The sequence below is a fragment of the Dipodomys merriami genome, unplaced genomic scaffold, assembly GCF_024711535.1.
Source record: "Dipodomys merriami isolate MVZ:Mamm:240054 unplaced genomic scaffold, mDipMer1.0.p SCAF_1, whole genome shotgun sequence".
NCBI classification, from domain to species: Eukaryota; Metazoa; Chordata; class Mammalia; order Rodentia; family Heteromyidae; genus Dipodomys; species Dipodomys merriami.
In genome coordinates, this window is record NW_027202270.1 from 17385391 (window position 1) to 17404674 (window position 19284).

The 19284-nt window shown below is 47.6% G+C and overlaps 1 protein-coding gene across 3 annotated transcripts in view; it reads right to left on the reverse strand.

The window, feature by feature from the left end:
* The window catches only part of Pnkd (PNKD metallo-beta-lactamase domain containing), a 64931-nt gene that overhangs the window by 22499 nt on the left and 23148 nt on the right, over positions 1–19284 (reverse strand). Inside the window, exon 1 of one of the 3 annotated variants that reach the window (XM_070017331.1) lies at positions 1840–2102. The exons of the other annotated variants lie outside the window; for them this stretch is intronic. Coding sequence (XP_069873432.1) covers positions 1840–2000 — 161 coding nt within the window. The 5' untranslated portion in view covers positions 2001–2102. Of the gene's footprint in view, positions 1–1839; positions 2103–19284 lie in introns of those variants that run through there. 3 annotated transcript variants of the gene reach the window in all.

The window sequence follows — 19284 nt, forward strand, 5'->3', positions numbered from 1 at the left end:
TGTCCAGCAACCCCACAAACTATGCACTTAGCTACTGCACACACCCCATCTTCCAGGAGCCCTGAAAGCTTGTATCTAACCTCAGCCTCATCTGGATGTACCCTAGGTAAAGCCCAATTATTCCCAGCCCCAAATGATAGTGGGTACATTTGTGGAAAGGCTTTTCTAAGATTATCCTTAGTAACAACAACAAGGCATTATCATTAATATTGAAAAAAGCAGCTTATCTCCCAGCCATTGCTGAGGATTCTCATCACCTCTACCAACACGTAGAACCTTTATTTGTGATCCTCTCAGCCATCTTTTCAGGTTGGGGGTGTCCATGTGCTCCCCACCCCATCCAAACTTCCTGCAGGCTGAAGGCATCACTAGTGTCAACACTGCACACTTCCCACCCATTTCCTGCTAGTACCCCTGTCTCCCTCAGTGACCCATAACCCCTCCCCAAGGGACTGGGCTGATTGTTTCCAAGTCTGGAATTCTGACTCCAGGCACACCCTTCTGCTCTTCAGCTTCTTGGGAAGCTGATTCCCAAGCAACCTTAAAATCAAGACAAAGAAAACTCATAGAAAATACTGATTTCTGAAGAAGCTCTTGAACATCAAGTTTGGAAACTCCAACCCCTAAGTTTGAGGAATATGCAAATGATTCTGGCACCATGACCCTAGGCATTCTGATCTCAGGAATTCTGGTTCTAGGCCCTCATGGAAATTTCTATTTTCCACTTCCTTGGGCCATCTGTGTCACTTCACACTTACCATACTGGATTCTAGAAGTAGATTTTAAATTCCCTCCCCAATAGAGCAGCAAAATTCCCAGAAATGTGGTGAGAATTAAAAAAACAAAACAACAACTATCCAAATCTAGCGCTAGCGGTATAGAACTATGATGGTCTGGTGCATGCTTGGCATGTATGAGGCCTGGGTTTGGTCTCAGAAGCAAAAACTAAGAAGCCAAAATAAAAGGTATTACTGTATTGCAAATTCATTTGTTACTGTTTTTTTAAAAAACAATAGCAACTCGCTTGGATCAGTATTAGAAGTTACTTTTTGTATTTCTGGCTCAAGAAGGCCTTTATATCTGTGTTTTGTAGACTGAGTGTGAAACTTGAGGAATATCTGGGGTGCTCTGAGGATAGTGATCTCCCACCACACCATGCCCCAGGCATGTCTTTTCTGAAGTTCAAGAAACATCCAGGCTTGGCCTTGCTGGCAGCCTGGCCTGTGGTTAGGGCTCCCAGAATTCCCACTGCCGCCCCACACCTCCATCTCCCCGCTGCCCCCAAAGAAGGAAGGGGAACAGAGGGCCTCAGAAGCCCACCTCCCCCGGGCTCCTTCCTTTCCTCTCTTCGTGTGGGGTGGAACAGGGCTGAAAGCCAGTCTAGCCTGAGGCTGGGCAGGAAGGGGCAGAGGAGAGGGGGCCGTCTGGAGGGCAAAAGTCCTCCCCACAACCCAGGCTGTCGAAGGGTCAGAGTTCACAGCCTGGGGCTTTGTGCGCCCGGGTCGGGGGTAGAGAGGAAGGGGCCGGTGTGCCACGGGATGGGGTTGGAACTCTTACCTTGGGACAGCACCTACCCGAAGCGGTGGGGACCTGGGTTTCGGGGAGAGGGGTTGGGACGCTCCCGCCCGTCCAGCCCCCGCCCCCCGCGTGCCCTCGGGCGTGCGGACCTCAGCCCCACTCCCGCACTGGCCGGGCCTCGGTCTCCCGCGGTCCCCCCACGCCTCTTCCCTGGCGGCTCCCCTCCCACTCCTCCATCCCTCCCCACCACACGCAGGGCCTCCCGGCGCGGGGCCCCGAAGCCCACTCCCCGAGCGCCCCGGGGCCAGCCCGGGCACTCACCCGATTCGGAAGAGCAGCCGCTGGCTGCGCGTCATGAGCAGGCCGCGAAGGCCCCGCCGCGCACGGCCACTACGGGGACTCACGAGCAGGACCAGGGCGAGCAGCAGCAGCCCGCCGCCCGAGACCCACAGCCAGGGAGCGGGCCAGCCCTGCCAAGCCATGCCGGGGGGCCGGCTCCGGCCGCGGCCGGGGGGGCCGGACGGGGCGGGGCGTTGCCAGGCGCCCGCCCCGGCCCCAAGCGGGGGACCTGCGGGGTGGGCACTGCCCTTCCTGCGCCGGCGCGCTGGGGACGCCGGGCCCTTGGCCCCGCCCACAGGCCGCGTTCGAGCCCGCCCCCTCGGCCGCTGTGCCCAGGCTCCAGGGGTGAAGGCCGCCGAGCTGGAGGCAGCTTGGCTCCGCCCCGTCCGGTTAGGAGGCGGGGTCGGAGAGGCTGGGACCTGAGCGCGTTCCGGTCCCCTGCGGCCCCTGACACAGACTGACCTGACCAAGGCTACGCAGTGATGGGCGGCAGTTAGGTCTCATTGCCAGTGCCTTCCACGTTCCTCTTACTCCTCCCACTACTGCCGCCCCGATTGGTACCAGAAGCCGTTCAGGTCCGAGTGGTGGCATGGACCCGAGTGCAGGCGCGGTGAAATCTACACCGTTAGGCTCCAGCCCGAGCCCTGGCCCGGTACTGGAAGGGAAGGAAATGCTGCGAAGTCGAGCTCCCCACGGCGCCCGCTGGGAGATGGAGGGAAGCAGGTGCGGTGGTACTTGTTTCCCCGGCTTCCTGCGCCCCGGTCTGAGACCCCGGCCACAAACGTTTTCTCTCCTCGGGTGGTTCGGGGATTCAGTATTCGGATTTAAAGCCTGAATCTCCAGGTGCAGAATTTATCACAGTAGGTCATTGTACACAATGACCTCTGCTCCCTGCCTCCCCCCCACCCCCCACCCTCAAGGAACCTTGGGTTACATTGTACCTAAACTGAATTATGAGATTCACTTAATTCTGGGTTCAATCCAGAAAACCAGGACAGTCACGCCATTTCTTTTCTGTGGATGCATCTTGGAGACAGACCTTTGGCCTGTGTACCAGGTCTGTTTAGGAGAGGCTGGGTGAGAAATGTCTGATAAGTGATTTTTCTTTTTTTGGTGCTGGCATTGGAGCTTGGCCCCTTTGCTTAGCTTTTTCACTGAAGGCAGGCGCTCCTAACTTTGGGCCTTTTGCTGACTAATTGGAGGTAACAGTCTCCCAGACTTTTCTGCTCAGGCAGATCTCAGCCTCTTAAGTATTTTGGATTACAGGAGTGAGCCACCCGCGTCTGGTTGAGAAATAAAATTATCTGTCTGTATATCTCTACATGCTAAGTAAGGAATTGTGGAGCACTGTGAACACACTCTGTGGGAAAGGCTGTACCAGGCAGGCATTACATGGAAAAATTAAAGGCTAGTTCTTGCCTTCTGAAACAGGAAATGCAGGCTAAGATGTAAGTCTGTAGACAACACATTCCATTGAACCCTGAATCTCCAAGACACACACACACACACATACACAAACGTGTGCATGCACGTGCATATGCACACTAACAAGATTAGGTAAGAAATACAAAGTGCGTTTTATGAAATAAAGGGGGTTAGGGCAGGGATAGGCATACGAGTAATGTTGGGTCTTTTGGAGCACCCAAGCTCGGGGATCCATCCTTCCCTGCCCTGGACTGTTCTAGAAGATTTACCATATTTGGTCCAATTTGCTTTAGTTTCACCTCCTCTCTCACAAAAATCTTTTGTCCTAGCCAGACTGATAACTTATTCTGCATTTTCTACCCTGTAATTCTCAGCTTGTAGTGTCTGCAAACTACCATGTTATTTCATACCCTAGCTCCTTTGCACTTGCTGTTCTTTCTGCTTGGAGCATCACCTATTCTTTGTTCCTTAAAGATTCAGATTCCATATGCTCTCTTCAAGAATGCTTTACGGCAAGGTGCCAGTGGCTCAAGCCTATAATCCTAGCTACTCAGAAAGCTGACATCTGAGGATCCTGGTTCAAAAAGCCAGACTTGGCAGGAAAGTCCATGAGACTTATCTCCAACTAACCACCAAAATGTCAGAAATGGAGTTGTGAGTCAAATGGTAAAGCAATGACTTAAGTCTGTAATCCTAGCTATTTAGGAGGCAGAGATTGAGGAATCCAGTTCGGGGCCAGCTTGGGCAAAGAGAAGTTCACAAAAGCCATCTCAACCAATGGGATGAAGTGTGCCTGTCATCCTTAGGGACTTGGGGAAGTACAAATAGGAGGACTGCCAAGCAGGCTGACAGGGGTATAAAACAAGACCCTACCTTAAAAGCAACCAATGCAAAAAAGGACTAGACATATATCTCAAATGGTAGAGTGCCTGCCTAGCAGAAATGTGAGGTTTTCCCCCCAGTCCTGGGGCTTCAACTCTGGGCCCGGGCACTATTCCTGAGCCTCTTCGTGCTCAAGTCTAGTACTCTACCACTTGAGCCACAGTACCACTTCAGGCTTTTTCTGAGTAGTTTATTGGAGATAAAAGTCTCATAGGGGGCTGGGAATGTGGCTCGGTGGTAGAGTACTTGCCTTGCATGCATGAAGCCCTGGGTTGGATTCCTCAGTACCACATACACAGAAAAAGCTGGAAGTAGCACTGTGATCCAAGTGGTAGAGTGCTAGCCTTGAGCAAAAGCAGCTCAGGGATGATGCCCAGGCCCTGAGTTCAAGCCCCATGACTGGCAAACAAACAAACAAAGTTTCATGGGGTTGAAGAACTCAGGGACAGGCTCAGAGTTCAAGCCTCACTACAGACGACGAAAAAAAAAAATCCTGAGAAATCCATTTTGCTGAGCACCGGTGGCTCTCGTCTGTAATCCTAGCTACTCAGGAAGCTGAGATCTGAGGATCACGGTTCAAAGCCGGCCCCAGCAGGGAAGTCTGTGAGACTCTTATCTCCAATAAACCACTCAGAAAACTAGAAGTAGTGCTGTGGTTCAAAGTGGTAGAGCACTGAGTGAAAGAGTTCAAGGGAAGCACCCAGGCCCTGAATTCAGACCCCATGACCAACAAAAGATAAAAAGTAAGAAAAAAATTAAAAAGAATTAAAAAAAGAGTCTCACAGATTTTTCTGCCTGGTCTGGCTTTGAACTATGATCCTCATATCTCATCCTCCTGAGTAGCTAGGATTACAGGTGTGAGCCACTGGTGCCCGGCTATCTAATATGTTTTTATTGAACCTTCTCACCCCCAGCATAGGCTTAAAAAGCATGGTTCCCTGTGCCACATCCTTTCTCTTACATAAGTATCTCAGAGCCTAAGTTTTTACTTAGACTATACTTAGACTATAGTGTAGTCTGGCATAATCATATACTCATTAATGTTCTTTTAATTGTCAGACTCTTCTCCATAGCTCAGAAGGCACCTGCTTGATAGGGTAAGCCTGTCTCTTCATCTTTCTTTCATATCATTCTGTCCTTTGCTACCACAGGTGAGCCATGTGATTCCCCAATGTACCAAGCTGGCTCCCACCTCAGGGTCTTTGCTTATATTCCCTCTACTTGGAACTCTGTTCCTCTAGTTCTTTAATCAGCTCAAATGCCAACAGATGTGAAATAATCTGCCTCCTGACCTGAATGGTGGTTACATGACACGCACGAGGGGCTCTCAATTACCAGAAGAGAGAGGATTCCAGGGTAGCTAGTAGACAGAGCTAGGGATACTGCTAAAATCCTACAAGGCCCAGGACAGGCCCCTACAACAAAGAATTACATGGCCCCAAATACCTGCAGCAGTATACAAGTTGATAAACCAGCATACACAAATGTAAAAGTTCACCAAGATGTATACTGAGATGTGTTAAGGAAGCGGTGCTGTGACTCAAAAGGGGCAGAGCACTAGCCTTGAGCAAAAGATCTCCGAACAGCACCCAAGCCCTGAGTTTAAGCCCCATGGCCCACAAAAAAAAAAAAAAAAAGATGTGTAGGGGGGAGGATGGGAAGGGATGGGAAGGAGAAACAAAGGAGGAGGTTGCAATGCTTGATAAGAAATGTACTCATTATCTTGCCCATGTAATTGTAACCCCTCTCTGTACAGTATTTTCACAATAAAAAAAGAAAAAAAGATGTGTTAATTTTACCATATGTCAGGTCTACATCAAATTAAAGATTATCCCTTTGAGAGGTCCTCTCTGACTACTTCATTACTCTCTGTGAGATCACTTAAGTCCTCACCTTCCTTCCTTCCTTCCTTCCTTCCTTCCTTCCTTCCTTCCTTCCTTCCTTCCTTCCATTCCTCCCTCCCCTCCTTCCTCCCTTCCTCCTTTCCTTCCTTCCTTCCATTCCTCCCTCCCCTTTTTGCAACTGACTCTTGCTTGTCTCCTCATTGGAATGCAAGGTTCATGAAGTTGGTGTGTATAATATCAGGCTCATTAGCCGGGCACTGGTGGCTCACGCCTGTAATCCTAGCTACTCAGGAGGCTGAGATCTGAGGATCGCGGTTCAAAGCCAGCCCGGGCAGGAGAGACCGTGAGACTCCTATCTCCAATAAACCACCAGAAAAACCGGAAGTGGCGCTGTAGCTCAAGTGGTAGAGCACTCGCCTTGAGCTGAAGAGCTGAGGGACAGCGCCCAAGCCCAGAGTTCAAGCCCCACGACCGACAAAAAAAAAAAAAAAAAAAAATCAGGCTCATTAAGTGTTTGCTGAATGAATGTGTGAGCAATAGAAGCAATGAATGGTTGAATGATAATTTATCTATTGCTGTTGAGCCTGGATTGTCAGAAGGCTGGAACCCTCTTGTTCTGAGCAGTGGGCTTGGTCCCTGCAGGAGAGTTCTTTGGAAGCCAAACTCCATGCAGGGGGACAGATTGTGACCAGGGAGTCAAAGCAAACCATGTCAGGAAAGCTGAGGCAGAAGCACCTGTGCACATAGTCTTCAGCCACGACTTCCTCTCCAGGACAGCTTGGGGGCTCTACCAAGGCTAGGGTTTGCCTCTATGACTCTCTTAGGCCTATGAATAACCTGAGGCACAGAAAGGTGTGGATGTGCCTGCCTGTGACCCCAGCTCTTACAGAGCTGAGGCAAGATGGGCTAGATTTATTTTTTTTATTTTTTTTTTGGCCAGTCGTGAGGCTTGACCTCAGGGCCTGGGCACTGTCCCTGAGCTTAATTTGCTCAAGGCTAGCTCTCTACCACTTGAGCCACAGCACCACTCTAGCTTTTTCTGTTTATGTGATACTGAGGAATTGAACCAGGGCTTCATGCTAGGCAAGCACTCTACCACTAAGCCACATTCCCAGCCCCAAGGGTCTGGAATTTGAGGCCAGCCTAGGCTACATTGAAGATCCTATTAACTCAGTAAAGAGGTAACCCAAAGCAAGGGAGCAGCAGCCATTCTGGTCTAGCCTGTGAGGTGCCCTCACAAAGGACTAGCTCCCCCCAGGTTCCCAGGATGGGGGGAGGGATGTTCTCGTGTCTGCCCCCTGGTTCCTGTCAGCCCAGGGTGTCCCCTTTAGAAGAACAATCAGACTTCTTGTTTGCATCATGGCTCAAGCTGGTGCTTGGCTGGCTGGCATACAGGAAATCAAGGTGGTGATGATGATGGTGATGATGATGGCGATGAGATGATGTCGTTGGCAGGATCATGAGGGCACTTTGATGAATGGAGCTGTCTGACTGTTAGAGAAAAGAGACAAATGTTGAATCAGGGTGGCATAGGTGGGTCAGTTCAGAAAAGGTACCTCAGTACAGAAGTGGCTGCTGGGATGCTCTGGGATGCATCTTCAGTTCACTCCATTATGGCTTCAAGCCACTGTGCTGTACAGTCTGAAACTCTGCTTTGCTTAGAGGCAAATCTCCCAACATCCTCTGCTTCACATGGAACTCCATGTGCCCTCCCTTGACTGAATCTTACCCATCTTCAATTCCCCTCCGTCCCTCCTGGTTTGCTCTTTATCTTTTCCAGGTGACCCTCGACTTCTACCTTGTCATGGCTCCAAACTAGGCATGATGCATGACTCGCAGATCAAGACTGCTGCATGTCCTGTCTCACATAAAATCTTCTCCCCACCTTCTTAGCAGTAAGTCTATCTACCAACCCAGCCCATTGTCTGAGGTGCTGCACACCAGTTTCTGTTCTGTCCATATTCTTGCCAGCACATAACTCCAACAAGCCTGGCTCATTCCTAGCAGTTGCCACTACAGACTCCTGGGCCCTCCTCCCAAGATTCAGACTCAGCAGACTTGCTTGGGCCAGACAGTCAGCATTTTGCTAGTGAGTTTTGTTTTGGGATTTTTTTTTTTTTTTTTTTTTTGTCAGTTGTGGGGCTTGAACTCTCTGGGCCTGGGTGCTGTCCTTGAGCTCTACAGCTAGTACCACCCATGCTCTGCTGTCTGTTTATTCTCAGCTGTACTTCCGGGTTCTGTATATGACCGGGCACACAGCAGCACCAGAAATACCTCTATCAAATGATAGATGAGCTCCTGGAGGGGGCCTTCTGTAGCCCCCTGCTAGGTGACTCACACTTCTCTATCACTGTACTCTGCAGGCTGTGGGGATATTCCTGGTTCTCCCCTCAACCTCCACCCTATACCTGGATTTTCTTGTGGGAAAGGTGGGTGCTGGACTCACATTGACTAGGTCCTGTCCTAGTGCCCTATACCTTGAAGACAATGTTCTTAATGTAAGCCTCATTCTCTTTCTTTCATAGGGACTGGTAATCTGCATGAGCTACTCTGAGGATTAGCTGGGATCACCCAAGCCAAGGACACAGGGCCTGGCTCACTGGGCATGTGTTACAAGTTCCTTACTGTTTATTTTTTTTGGTGGTTGTGGGGCTTGAACTCTGGGCTGGGCCCAGTCCCTGAGTTCTTCAGCTCAAGGCTAGTGCTCTACCACTTGAGCCACAGCGCCACTTACTGTTTTCTGGTGGTTAACTGGAAATAAGAGTTTCCTGGACTTTCCTGCCCCGGCAGGCTTTAAAAGGCGATTCTCAGCCTCAGATTCCAGCCTTCTGAGTAGCTAGGATTACAAGCGTGAGCCACTGGTGCCCAACTCCTTGATGTTTTATCTGAACTGCTTCTGCAACTCCAATGCTTGATCTTTCTGGATGCTCAGATGTACGAGGAATGAATACTGTGTGTGTGTTCTCTTCCATGTCTACTGCTGTTACTTACAACCAGGCTCTCAGGTGGTCAGCCAGGCTCCACTGAAGACCCCCCTCTACATCCAACCACTGGACCAAGCAGATGAAGCCTTTGGAAAGAGCTCTCGATCGGCTACCTCTACTATGTGGGAAAAACTGTCCTTTCTATCAAAGTATGTTGCTTAAAAGTTCTTGCTTTAACCTGGTAGTTTGGCTCTTGTTAAGGAAAAGAGGAACTGCTTAGGTAGGGTTTTTGAAATATAAGGTTTTATCATAAACTGTTTTTGTTTTTCAGGACAGAATTTTTTATTTTTATTTTATTTTATTTTTTTGGTTGTGGGGCCTGAATTCTGAGCCCGGGGGCATTGTCCCTCAGCTCTCAGCCATAGACTACGGCTCTACCACTTGAGCCTCAGCCCCACTTCTGGCTTTTTCTGCTTATGTGGTGCTGAGGAATCAAACCAAAGGCCTCATGCGTGCAAGGCAAGCACTCTACCACTTAACCAGCCCCTATACTCTGTTTCTTGAACTGTCTGAGGAGCGTCTTTTGAAGTGTGTCTTTGTAGTAGGAATACCCCCTACTCAGTTAGGCAAGCCCACCTAGTCATCTGGAGTGACAGAGCCCACCGCAACCAAGTTGTTAATAAAGAAGCAACTTTATTGAGAAGGTTCCTACACTGACCAACCAGGGCTGCCGCACAGGCTTGGGAGCTGATACTGCGACCATTCAAGATAGAATTAAGACCTCGGATAGTGTAGAAATTGCAGAGGGTTTGTGTATTTGAGATTACTTTTGTACTGTTTATTGTATTTCAAAGTCACCTTATGTAAACCTATTTTAGCCTATTCAAACTAGCCAAGGGCTTGGAATGTGGCTTGGCATTACAGGTAGAGTGCTTGCCTCGCATGCACAAAGCCATTGGTTCAATTCCTCAGCACCACATAAACAGAAAAAGCCAGAAGTGGTACTGTGGCTCAAGTGGTAGAGTGCTAGCCTTGAGCAAAAAGGAGCTCAGGGACAGTGCTGATGCTCTGAGTTCAAGCCCCAGGACTGGCAAAACAAACAAACAAATGGTCAAACGAGCCAATCACGAGCAGGTTGTGAACTTGAGCTCAACCAATCTGAGCAGAGGGCAGGGCCTGCTGTATTAGGGATAAATAGAGGGGCAGCCTGTCTACTCTGTGTGCTTGCTGGACAGATTTTTGGCTGATGGTGCACTGTTCTGCAGAAGTAAATTCTGCTTTGCTAAGACAATTCTTTTCTTTTTTCCCTGTCATGGGGCTTGAACTCAGGGCCTGGGTACTGTCCCTGAGCTTTTGTGCTCAAAGCTAGCACTCTACTACTTTGAGCCATAGTTCCACTTCTAGTTTTCTGGTGGTTAAATGGGGATAAACGTTTCATGGACTTTCTTACTCAGGTTAGCTTTGAACTGTGATCCTCACATCTCTTAGCCTCCTGGGTAGCTAGGATTACAGATGTGAGCTACCAGCACCCAGCTTGAGACAATTCTTTATTTTTGTGTCTATTGTTGCGACTTTAATGGTTCTTGGAGAGTATATTAATAACACCTCGAAGCCAGTATCTACACAACCAGATTTATACTACCTGGTTTACTAACCTCCTCAATCAGCTTTCTGATGTGTTATGTATGCTCCCATGTGCCCCACCACACCTGAGAGATCCTATAAGGCAAATCTCTCCTGTGCCAGCGCCTTGTGACCCAGCATGCCCCACGAGCTAGCACACATTCCCTGGAGGAAATGTAATTAAGTCTCCAGCTCTTAATCAGGGGAGTCCAGCAGGCTAGCAGAAGGAGTTCAGTCCTCAGGGAGGCTGATCAGCCCTTCCTTTACAGCTCCTTCACAGCAAAAAATAAACCCATCTGGGGGCATAGCATCATGGTAGAGTGCCTGTCTTCCAGGCTGGGTAAAATAACAAAGAAATCCAACTGTTTTCTGAATTCTTTGTTTCATTTTTGTTTCTGTCTTTTCATTTTTTGTTTCTGGGTCATGGGGCTTGCTGTCCTATCCTGAGCTCTTCAACCCGCCCCCCCCTCCCCAGTAGCTAGGATTACAGGGGTGAGCTACTTCACTTCTGACCTCTTACTCTTCCCAGCCCCTTGCATGTTGCTTGTGCAATAAATGTTCAGTTGTAGAAAAGGACTAAGGCCTGCTGAGGGCTAGTGTGGATGAAGAACATACTATTTCATGGTGATGACAACTCTATAAGGAAGAGGATGATGGTGTTCTCTTAGAGATGAGCAAGTTGAGGCCAGGACAGGTTAAAAGATTCACCCATTCAAGAGCTAAGAAGTGACAGAATCCAAATTCATTTCTGGTTTTATTGAACCACAAGTCTCTATTCTCTGATGCTAAGCTTCCAGCTTGTGCAGGAAACATATAATCTAGAAAGAGCTGAGAAGAGCTACAGGAAAGATTAGAGGACCACAGAAACCTCTCAACACAGGTGGTAAGTGCAGCCCAAGCACCCTTACCAACCGTGGATGCCTAAAACCACGGATTGTTCCAATATTCTACACACAGTTTTCTCCTACACATACAAACCCATCAGAAAATTTGATTTATAAATTAGGTGCAGTGAGAGAGTAACAACTATAGCTAATAGTAAAATAGAACAACTATAACAATATGGTAAATATTAATACTTACGAATTTGATCTGGGTGCTTGTGGCTCATGCCTGTAACCCTGGCTACTCAGGAGGCTGAGATCCGGAGTATCACTGTTTAAAGTCAGTGTGGGCAGTAAAGTTCATGGGACTCCACCAATTAGCCAGCAAAAAGCCGGGCTGGAGGCATGGCTCAATAACTACCACACATGAGGCCCTGATTCAAGCCCAGGTAGTACAAAACAAACAAACCCCACAAAAACCTTATGCATAGCTCAGTGTTAGACCACATGCTTAAAATGAGCAAGGCCTTGGGTTTGATCAGTCACACCAAAAGAAAAGCAAAAAGAAAAAACTTCCCAATTATTTGCTTCTGGAATTTTCAATTTAGTAATTTGAACTCTACATATCTATAGAGAGGTAGGAGGGGTATAGATGAGACCAGAGACGGGACAGTTTTGGGGGTAGTGGCAGTTTTGGGGGTAGTGGCAGTGGGCTCTGTGGCCTCTCGTGCATTTGGATGAGGGTGGGCTGCTGTGGCGAGACAGCAGGAGGGTCACAGCTCCCCCTGCTCCCTCCTCCTGCTGGAGCTCCCCATGGGTCCAGCCAAACTGAAGCTGGGGACATGGTCCAAGCACAGTAGCAAAGGGTAAAGACTGACAGGCAGATGGAAGATGCCTTGGAATGGCAGTGGGGGTGTTTTTACTCATCAGGGTGCGGTCCAGTTGTCACCTCCCTTCCTCCCAGGACCCAGATAGCTCCTTGCCTTCCTGTTCTCAGGCTCAAAGTTGGGGAGCTTTTCCTAACACAGGCCTCAGATCGTGTTCCTCCCTGCTGAAAACAACTTCAAATCCTTAGCAGGTCTTTATAGACCTGGCCTTGCTCACCTCCCCAGCCTCTTTTGTCCCCATCCCAGTGCCCAACATGCTTATTGAAGTTTCTGGAATACTTAAAGCTTGGGCTTCTGGTTGGGTCTACCACCCTCCCATGCCTGTTCCCTCACCGCACGCATGTGTGAACACACATCACACTCTAGTCTCAGGATAGTCTTAGGTCTACTTTCCTTCGGTGCAGAATTTATTTATTTTGCCAGTCCTAAGGCTTGAACTCAGGGTCTGGGTGCTATCCCTGAGCTTCTCCTGCTCAAGGCTAGCTCTCTACCACTTGAGCCACAGAGCTACTTCCAGCTTTTTCTGTTTATGTGGTACTGAGGAATTGAACCCAGGGCTTCATGCATGCTAGGCAAGCACTCTACCACTGAGCCACATTCCCAGCCTGGTTAGGGAGAATGTAAAGTAGCTAAAGTCAGAAGGAAAAAAAAAAAAAAAAGCAAGCTTTCACATATGTATCTATTACCTTACTGTATCATTTTCCCTGCAGAGATTTCCAATTTTTTTTTTAAACCATAGACCTCAATAAGAAATAAATAGGGGCTGGGCACCAGTGGCTCACACCTGTAATCCTAGCTACTCAGGAGGCTGAGATCTGAGGATCATGGTTCAAAGCCAGCCTGGGCAGGTAAGTCCATGAGACTCTTATCTCCAATAAACCACTAGAAAACTGGAAGTGGTGCTGTGGCTCAAGTGGTAGAGCGCTCGCCTTGAGCTGAAGAGCGCAGGGACAGCGCCCAAGCCCAGAGTTCAAGCCTCACAATTGAACAAAAAAAAAGAATAAAGAAAGAAAGAAAGAAAAGAAACAATGTATGGAAACATGGCTCAAGTGGCAGAGCTCCTGCCTAGAAAGTTTGAGGCTTGTGTAGTGTCTCATTACTTCAGTACTGCCAAAGGATAAAAAGAGAAACACACCTTATATTGGAATCTCTACATTAGACATATACAATAAGCCTAAAAGAGTATTCTCACTTTCCCTAGACTGCTTTCTTTCTTTCTTGGTCAGTCGTGGGGCCTGAACTCTGGGCCTAGGCGCCGTCCCTTCGCTCTTCAGCTCAAGACTAGCCCTCTACCTTTTGAGCCACAGCACCACTTCTGGCTTTTTCTGCTTATGTGTTGCTGAGGAATCAAATGCCGGGCCTCATGTATGCAAGGCAAGCACTCTACCACTGAGCCACCTTACCAGCCCCACCTAGACTGTTTTCTTACTGCTTTTAATGCTGTTTTTTTTTTTGTTGTTGTTGGTCATGGGGCTTGAACTCGGCCTAGGTGCTGTCCCTCAGCTCTTCAGCTCAAGGCTAGCGCTCTACCACTTGAGCTACAGCGCCACTTCCGGTTTTCTGGTGGTTTATTGGAGATAGGTGTCTCACGGTCTTTCCTGCCCAGGCTGGCTTTGAACCTCGATCCTCAGATCTCAGCCTCCTGAGTAGCTAGGATTACAGGCGTGAGCCACCAGCGCCCAGCTGTTTTGTTTTGTTTTTGTAGGTTGTGGGGGCTGAACTCTGGGCCTGGGCGCTTTCCCTCAGCTCTTCAGCTCAAGGCTAGTGCCCTACCACTTGAGCCACAGAGCCACTTCTGGCTTTTTCTGCTTTTGTGGTGCTGAGGAATTGAACCCGGGGCCTCATGCATGGGAGCCAAGCACTCTACTACTGAGCCAACTTCCCAGCTCCACCTAGACTATTTTTTTTTTTTACTGCTTTTAATGCTGGCTATTTAATTTCAACCACCCTGTGAAAAACACTGAGCTGAATGAGCTTCTACCTGAGTCTGAAAAGTTGTTCGTCTTTTCCTTGCCAATCAGGTATAGCCAGATTCTGCCCCCTAGTGGTCATATCTGGAAACTAATTTTTGACTTGTTTTCTTCCTCTCTCAAGAGGTCCAATGTCCCAGTTTGTTGGAGGAAGTAAACTGAATTCAGTATCAAGTACTGAGTGCAGGCCCAGGGCTGGCATCTAGCCAGGGTGAAGTGACCCAGACTCTGACCCCTAGAGCCACCAGCATAGCACTACGTCCGGAGCTGTTCTGCCTGACAGCCACAAACCAGCCATTTGTGGCCACTGAGATATGCAATGTGGTTAGTGCAATTAGAAAACTCAATTTTGAATTTTGTTCAATTTTAACTAGTTTACTTTTTTTTTTTGTCGGTCATGTGGCTTGAACTCTGGGCCTGGGTGCTGTCCCTCAGCTCTTCAGCTCAAGGTGAACGCTCTACCACTTGAGACACTGTGCCACTTCCAGTTTTCTGGTGACTTATTAAGAGAAAAGAGTCTCACAGACTTTCCTGGCCAAGCTGGCTTTGAACCAGGATCTTCAGATCTCAGCCTTTTGAGCAGTTAGGATTGCAGGCATGAGCCACCAGTGCCTGGCTACATTTTTTTCTTTTTCTTTACTTTTTTTTTTTTTTTTTTGCCAGTCCTGGGGCTTGAACTCAGGGCTTGGGCACTGTCTCTAAGCTTCTTTTGCTCAAGGCTAGCACTCTACCACTTGAGCCACAGCACCACTTCTGGCTTTTTCTGTCTATGTGGTACTGAGGAATTAATTAGACGTAGGCCTTCATGCATGCTAGGCAAGCAGTCTACCACTAAGCCATATTCCCAGCCCAATTAATTTACATGTAAATAAAAAAGATGCTTATTTCAGTTATGGCAAAACATTCAAGCATGTACATTTTAAACATATGTTTATGTTTTCTGATTAAATATTTTGAATGTAACCTTAATATATTTTATGTAAATCCAATCTTGAGATATGCTATGAGCATAAAATAAATGGGAATTCAAAGACTTAATATGATAATAACATTTTTTTTTTTTTTTTTTTTTTTGTCGGTCGTGGGGCTTGAACTCTGGGCCTGGGCGCTATCCCTCAGCTCTTCAGCTCAAGGTGAGCGCTCTACCACTTGAGCTACAGCGCCACTTCCGGTTTTCTGGTGGTTTATTGGAGATAGGAGTCTCACGGTCTCTCCTGCCCGGGCTGGCTTTGAACCGCGATCCTCAGATCTCAGCCTCCTGAGTAGCTAGGATTACAGGCGTGAGCCACCAGCGCCCGGCAATAATAACATTTTTTTAAAACCAATCCTAGGGCTTGAACTCAACACCTGGGTGCTGTCAGCGAGCTTCTTTTACTCAAGATTGGCACTCTAACACTTGAGCCTCAGTGCCCCTTCCAGCTTTTTCTTTTTATGTAGTACTGGGGAATCGAACTCAGGGCTTCATGCATGCTAGGCAAGCACTCTACCAATAAGCCACATTCCCAGCCCTTGTTTTGTTTTTTTGAGATAAGGTTTTAGTACATAGCTCAGGTTGACCAATCCTAGCATCTTGATTGCTGAGATTTCAGGCATAGGCCACCATTCCCACCTCTAAGAATAAATTTTTTGTGACATTTTTGCATATGTTGGGTTAAGCAAATACATAAGCAAAATTCCAATGAAGGCATGGCTCAAGTGGTAGAGAGCTTGCTTAGTGTGAAAGTTTGAATGATTTATAGAAAGTCAAGATTAACTTGCCAGTGTCTCTTCTCCTGGGTATTGGAGTTCAAAAAACTTTGTACTTGCCAGGTAGGTGCTGTGCCACTTGAACCATGCTCCCAGTCCTTTTGTTATTTTGGGGACAGGGTATAGGTTTTTGCCTGGGCTGGCAAAGACTGAGGTCTTCCTATTTACCTCTCCCAAGAGATGACAGGCGCATACTACTATGTCTAGCTATGGTTGAGATAAGGTCTCCCCCCCCTCCCTTATTTTTTCTGGAGCTGGTCTTGAACCACAATCCTTCCAATTTCCCAAATAGATTACAATTGTGAGCTATTGTGAATGTAAAAGTGCTTTTGCTGCTGGGGGCTGGTGGCTTGACCTCTAGTCATAGGGCTGAGATCTGAGGCTCTTAGTTCAAAGCCAGCCCAGGTAGGAAAGTCTGAGACTCTTATCTCCAATTAACCACAGAATTATCTCTGATCATATAAAATAATATTGATTGACAAGAACTCCAGGAAACGGAAAGTAGAGGGTTTTTTCCCTTTGTTTTTGTTTTCTTTTCTATGTGTCTTGTTTGTTCTTTTCTCTGTTTGGAGAGGCAAGGAAGGGCACAGAAATGGAGGGACAAAAGGTGAACAAATGCAGCAGTGGTACTCACTAAACACCATGAAGAAAATAAACTATACAAGAAAGAAATGAACTATACAACTTATGGGTGGAATGGAAGGGAAAAACTGGAGTGAGGGAAAGGGTGACATTGTCCAAAAGAAATGTACTCATTATCTGACATATGAAACAGTAGCCCCTCTGTACATCACCTTTCTAATAACAATTTAAAAAAATACAAAGCAAAAAACAGTGGGAAAAAAATCTGAAAGCAACCAACAGCCTAGCTGGTCCAGGAGGCCAAAGTGCAGTGACAGTGGCCTAGCTGAGAAGCCAGGACTTGGGAATTCACCCATCAGGTCCCAATTAGTCTTTCCAAACCAGAGGCTGTGTTTCTCAATGAATCACGCTCTGAAACATAACAAAGACCCATTTGAACTCTGCAGTAAACACATGACAACTGCTGTTATTGGCATTATTATTGTTTGTGCAGGTCCTGGGCCTTGAACTTGGGGCTTGAGCACTGTTCCTGAACTTATTTGCTCAAAGTGAGCACTCTCCCACTAGTGCCACAGCTCTACTTCTGGCTTTTTTGGTGGTTAACTGGAGATGAGAGTCTCATGGAGTTGGGTGCTAGTGGCTCATGCCTGTAATCCTAGCTACTCAGGAGACTCAGATCTGAGGATCATGGTTCAAAGTCAGCTGGAGCAGGAAAAGTCCATAAGACTCTTATCTCCAATAAACCACTCAGAAAACCAGAAGTGGCACTGTGTCTCAAGTGGTAGAGTGCTAGCCTTGAGCTGAAGAACTGAGGGACAGCAGCCAGGCCCAGAGTTCAAGCCCTGTGACCAGCACCACCACCACCAACAAAAAGAGTTTCATGGACTGCCTTGGTTGGCTTCAAACTGCAGATCTTCATGTTTCAGCTTCTTGAGTAGCTAGGAATATAGGTGAAAGCCAACATCGCCTGGCAACAACTGCTATTTTTAATCCCTACAACCATCCCTAATTATTACTTTCCCTTTTTATAGATAAGGCCTCCAAGGCTCAGTGTAGTTAAATTATCTCCCCAAGGTCAAATAGCCCCAAGTGATTTGAACTTGGCTTCAGGCCCAGAGCTGGCTAGTGCTGGCTTTAGCTTACATGTCTAAGATTTGGGTTCCCAGGGAGGGCATTTTGCAGGGAGGTATCCCCAAAGGGATCTCCACATTTTCCCATGCACCCTTGCTTACTCTGACTGTGGGAGGGGGGGCCAGAGGGGGGAGCCTATGGAAAACATCTCCTTGTCCCAGTTGCACCTAGGTTGACTGGTCCTGTGGGTCCATGCTTCCTCACACCCAATGTAACCCACTTCTGGTTCCAGGAAGGTGTCTGAGCCATTCCACATGACTGTACAGTCGTTGGTGAAGCCTTTCTTGTGGATGATTTCATCTGAGGCTTGGAGTCCCAGGAGGTAGAAATCATGGGGGACTCATTTGTAAATGAAGAGTTAGACCCCAGGCTGGGACACGATCCTACTCCTGGGGCCCCCTGCTCCCCCAACTCACCATTCTTTTTATTCTATTGCATTTATGAACAATAAGGCTAGTATGTAAGGGAAAATGTCAGCAACCCCTGCCCCATCAGTCATTCACACCTTGCAGCCTTCCCACCCCACCGGAGAGAGTATGAAGTTCAGACCAGGAGGTGTTGAGGCCTAGAGATAAATGGGACTTTTTTTTTTTTTAACCCTGCCTGGGTAGAGAAGTCTAGGAATACTAGGTAATTAGGCTGCTGTGGGAGGAGTCTGTGGATCCCTGAGTCTGGGGGAAGAATAGAAGAGAATGTCTGGATCACACACTCCCATTAATTTTTCTAGCTTACTCCCTCCAGCTTTCCTTAGGTCTACCCTTTCTCACCTTCCCCAGGGCTTTAGCTTCTCAATTCCTAAAATAAACTTCAGCCATTCCTTCCCTCCCCTACCCATCCCCAGTCCACAGACTTGACTTTCCTCCAGGGGGAGTAGGTTAGAGAAATACCAGACACCCAGACTTGAATTGCTGAAAAACAATGCACAGTTTTTAGTGTAAGTATTTGCTGATAGGATGGGGCTATGTTATACAGAGAATTATTTGTTTATTGTTTATCCAGAAGATGGTGAGAGTTCTACAGCTTCCAAAGCCTCCCCTGCCAGTCTTTGTGACTCAGGCACCTGACTTCAGCTCAAAGGATCCTTTGGGACCGCTGGTGTGTGGGTCTGGGTGAGCATCTTAAAGTGACAGCATTGGGAACCCAAGGTCTTATACATGCCAGGCAAGAGCTCAACCACTAAGTTACATTCTCTGCCCCTAAGTTCTCTTGCTATTTTTTCTTTTCTTTTCTTTCTTTCTTTCTTTCTTTCTTTCTTTCTTTCTTTCTTTCTTTCTTTCTTTCTTTCTTTCTTTCTTTCCTTTCTTTCTCTTGTCCTTCCTTCCTTCCTTTCTTCCTTCCTTTTTCTCTTCCTCTCTCATCTCTTTTTCTCTATCTTTTGGGACATGATCTTACTATATAGCTCAGGCTGGCCTTGAACACTCTGTCCTTATGACTCAGCTTCAGCTGGGATCACAGGCCTGCACCACTACACCTGGCTTCTCCCTAGCCCCAAGTTGTATGTACTAATAGACATTTCTTTTTCTCTTCTCTCTCTTGCTTTCTGTGCTGGTACTGGGGTGTGAACTCAAGGCTTTGTAAGAGTGCCTCCC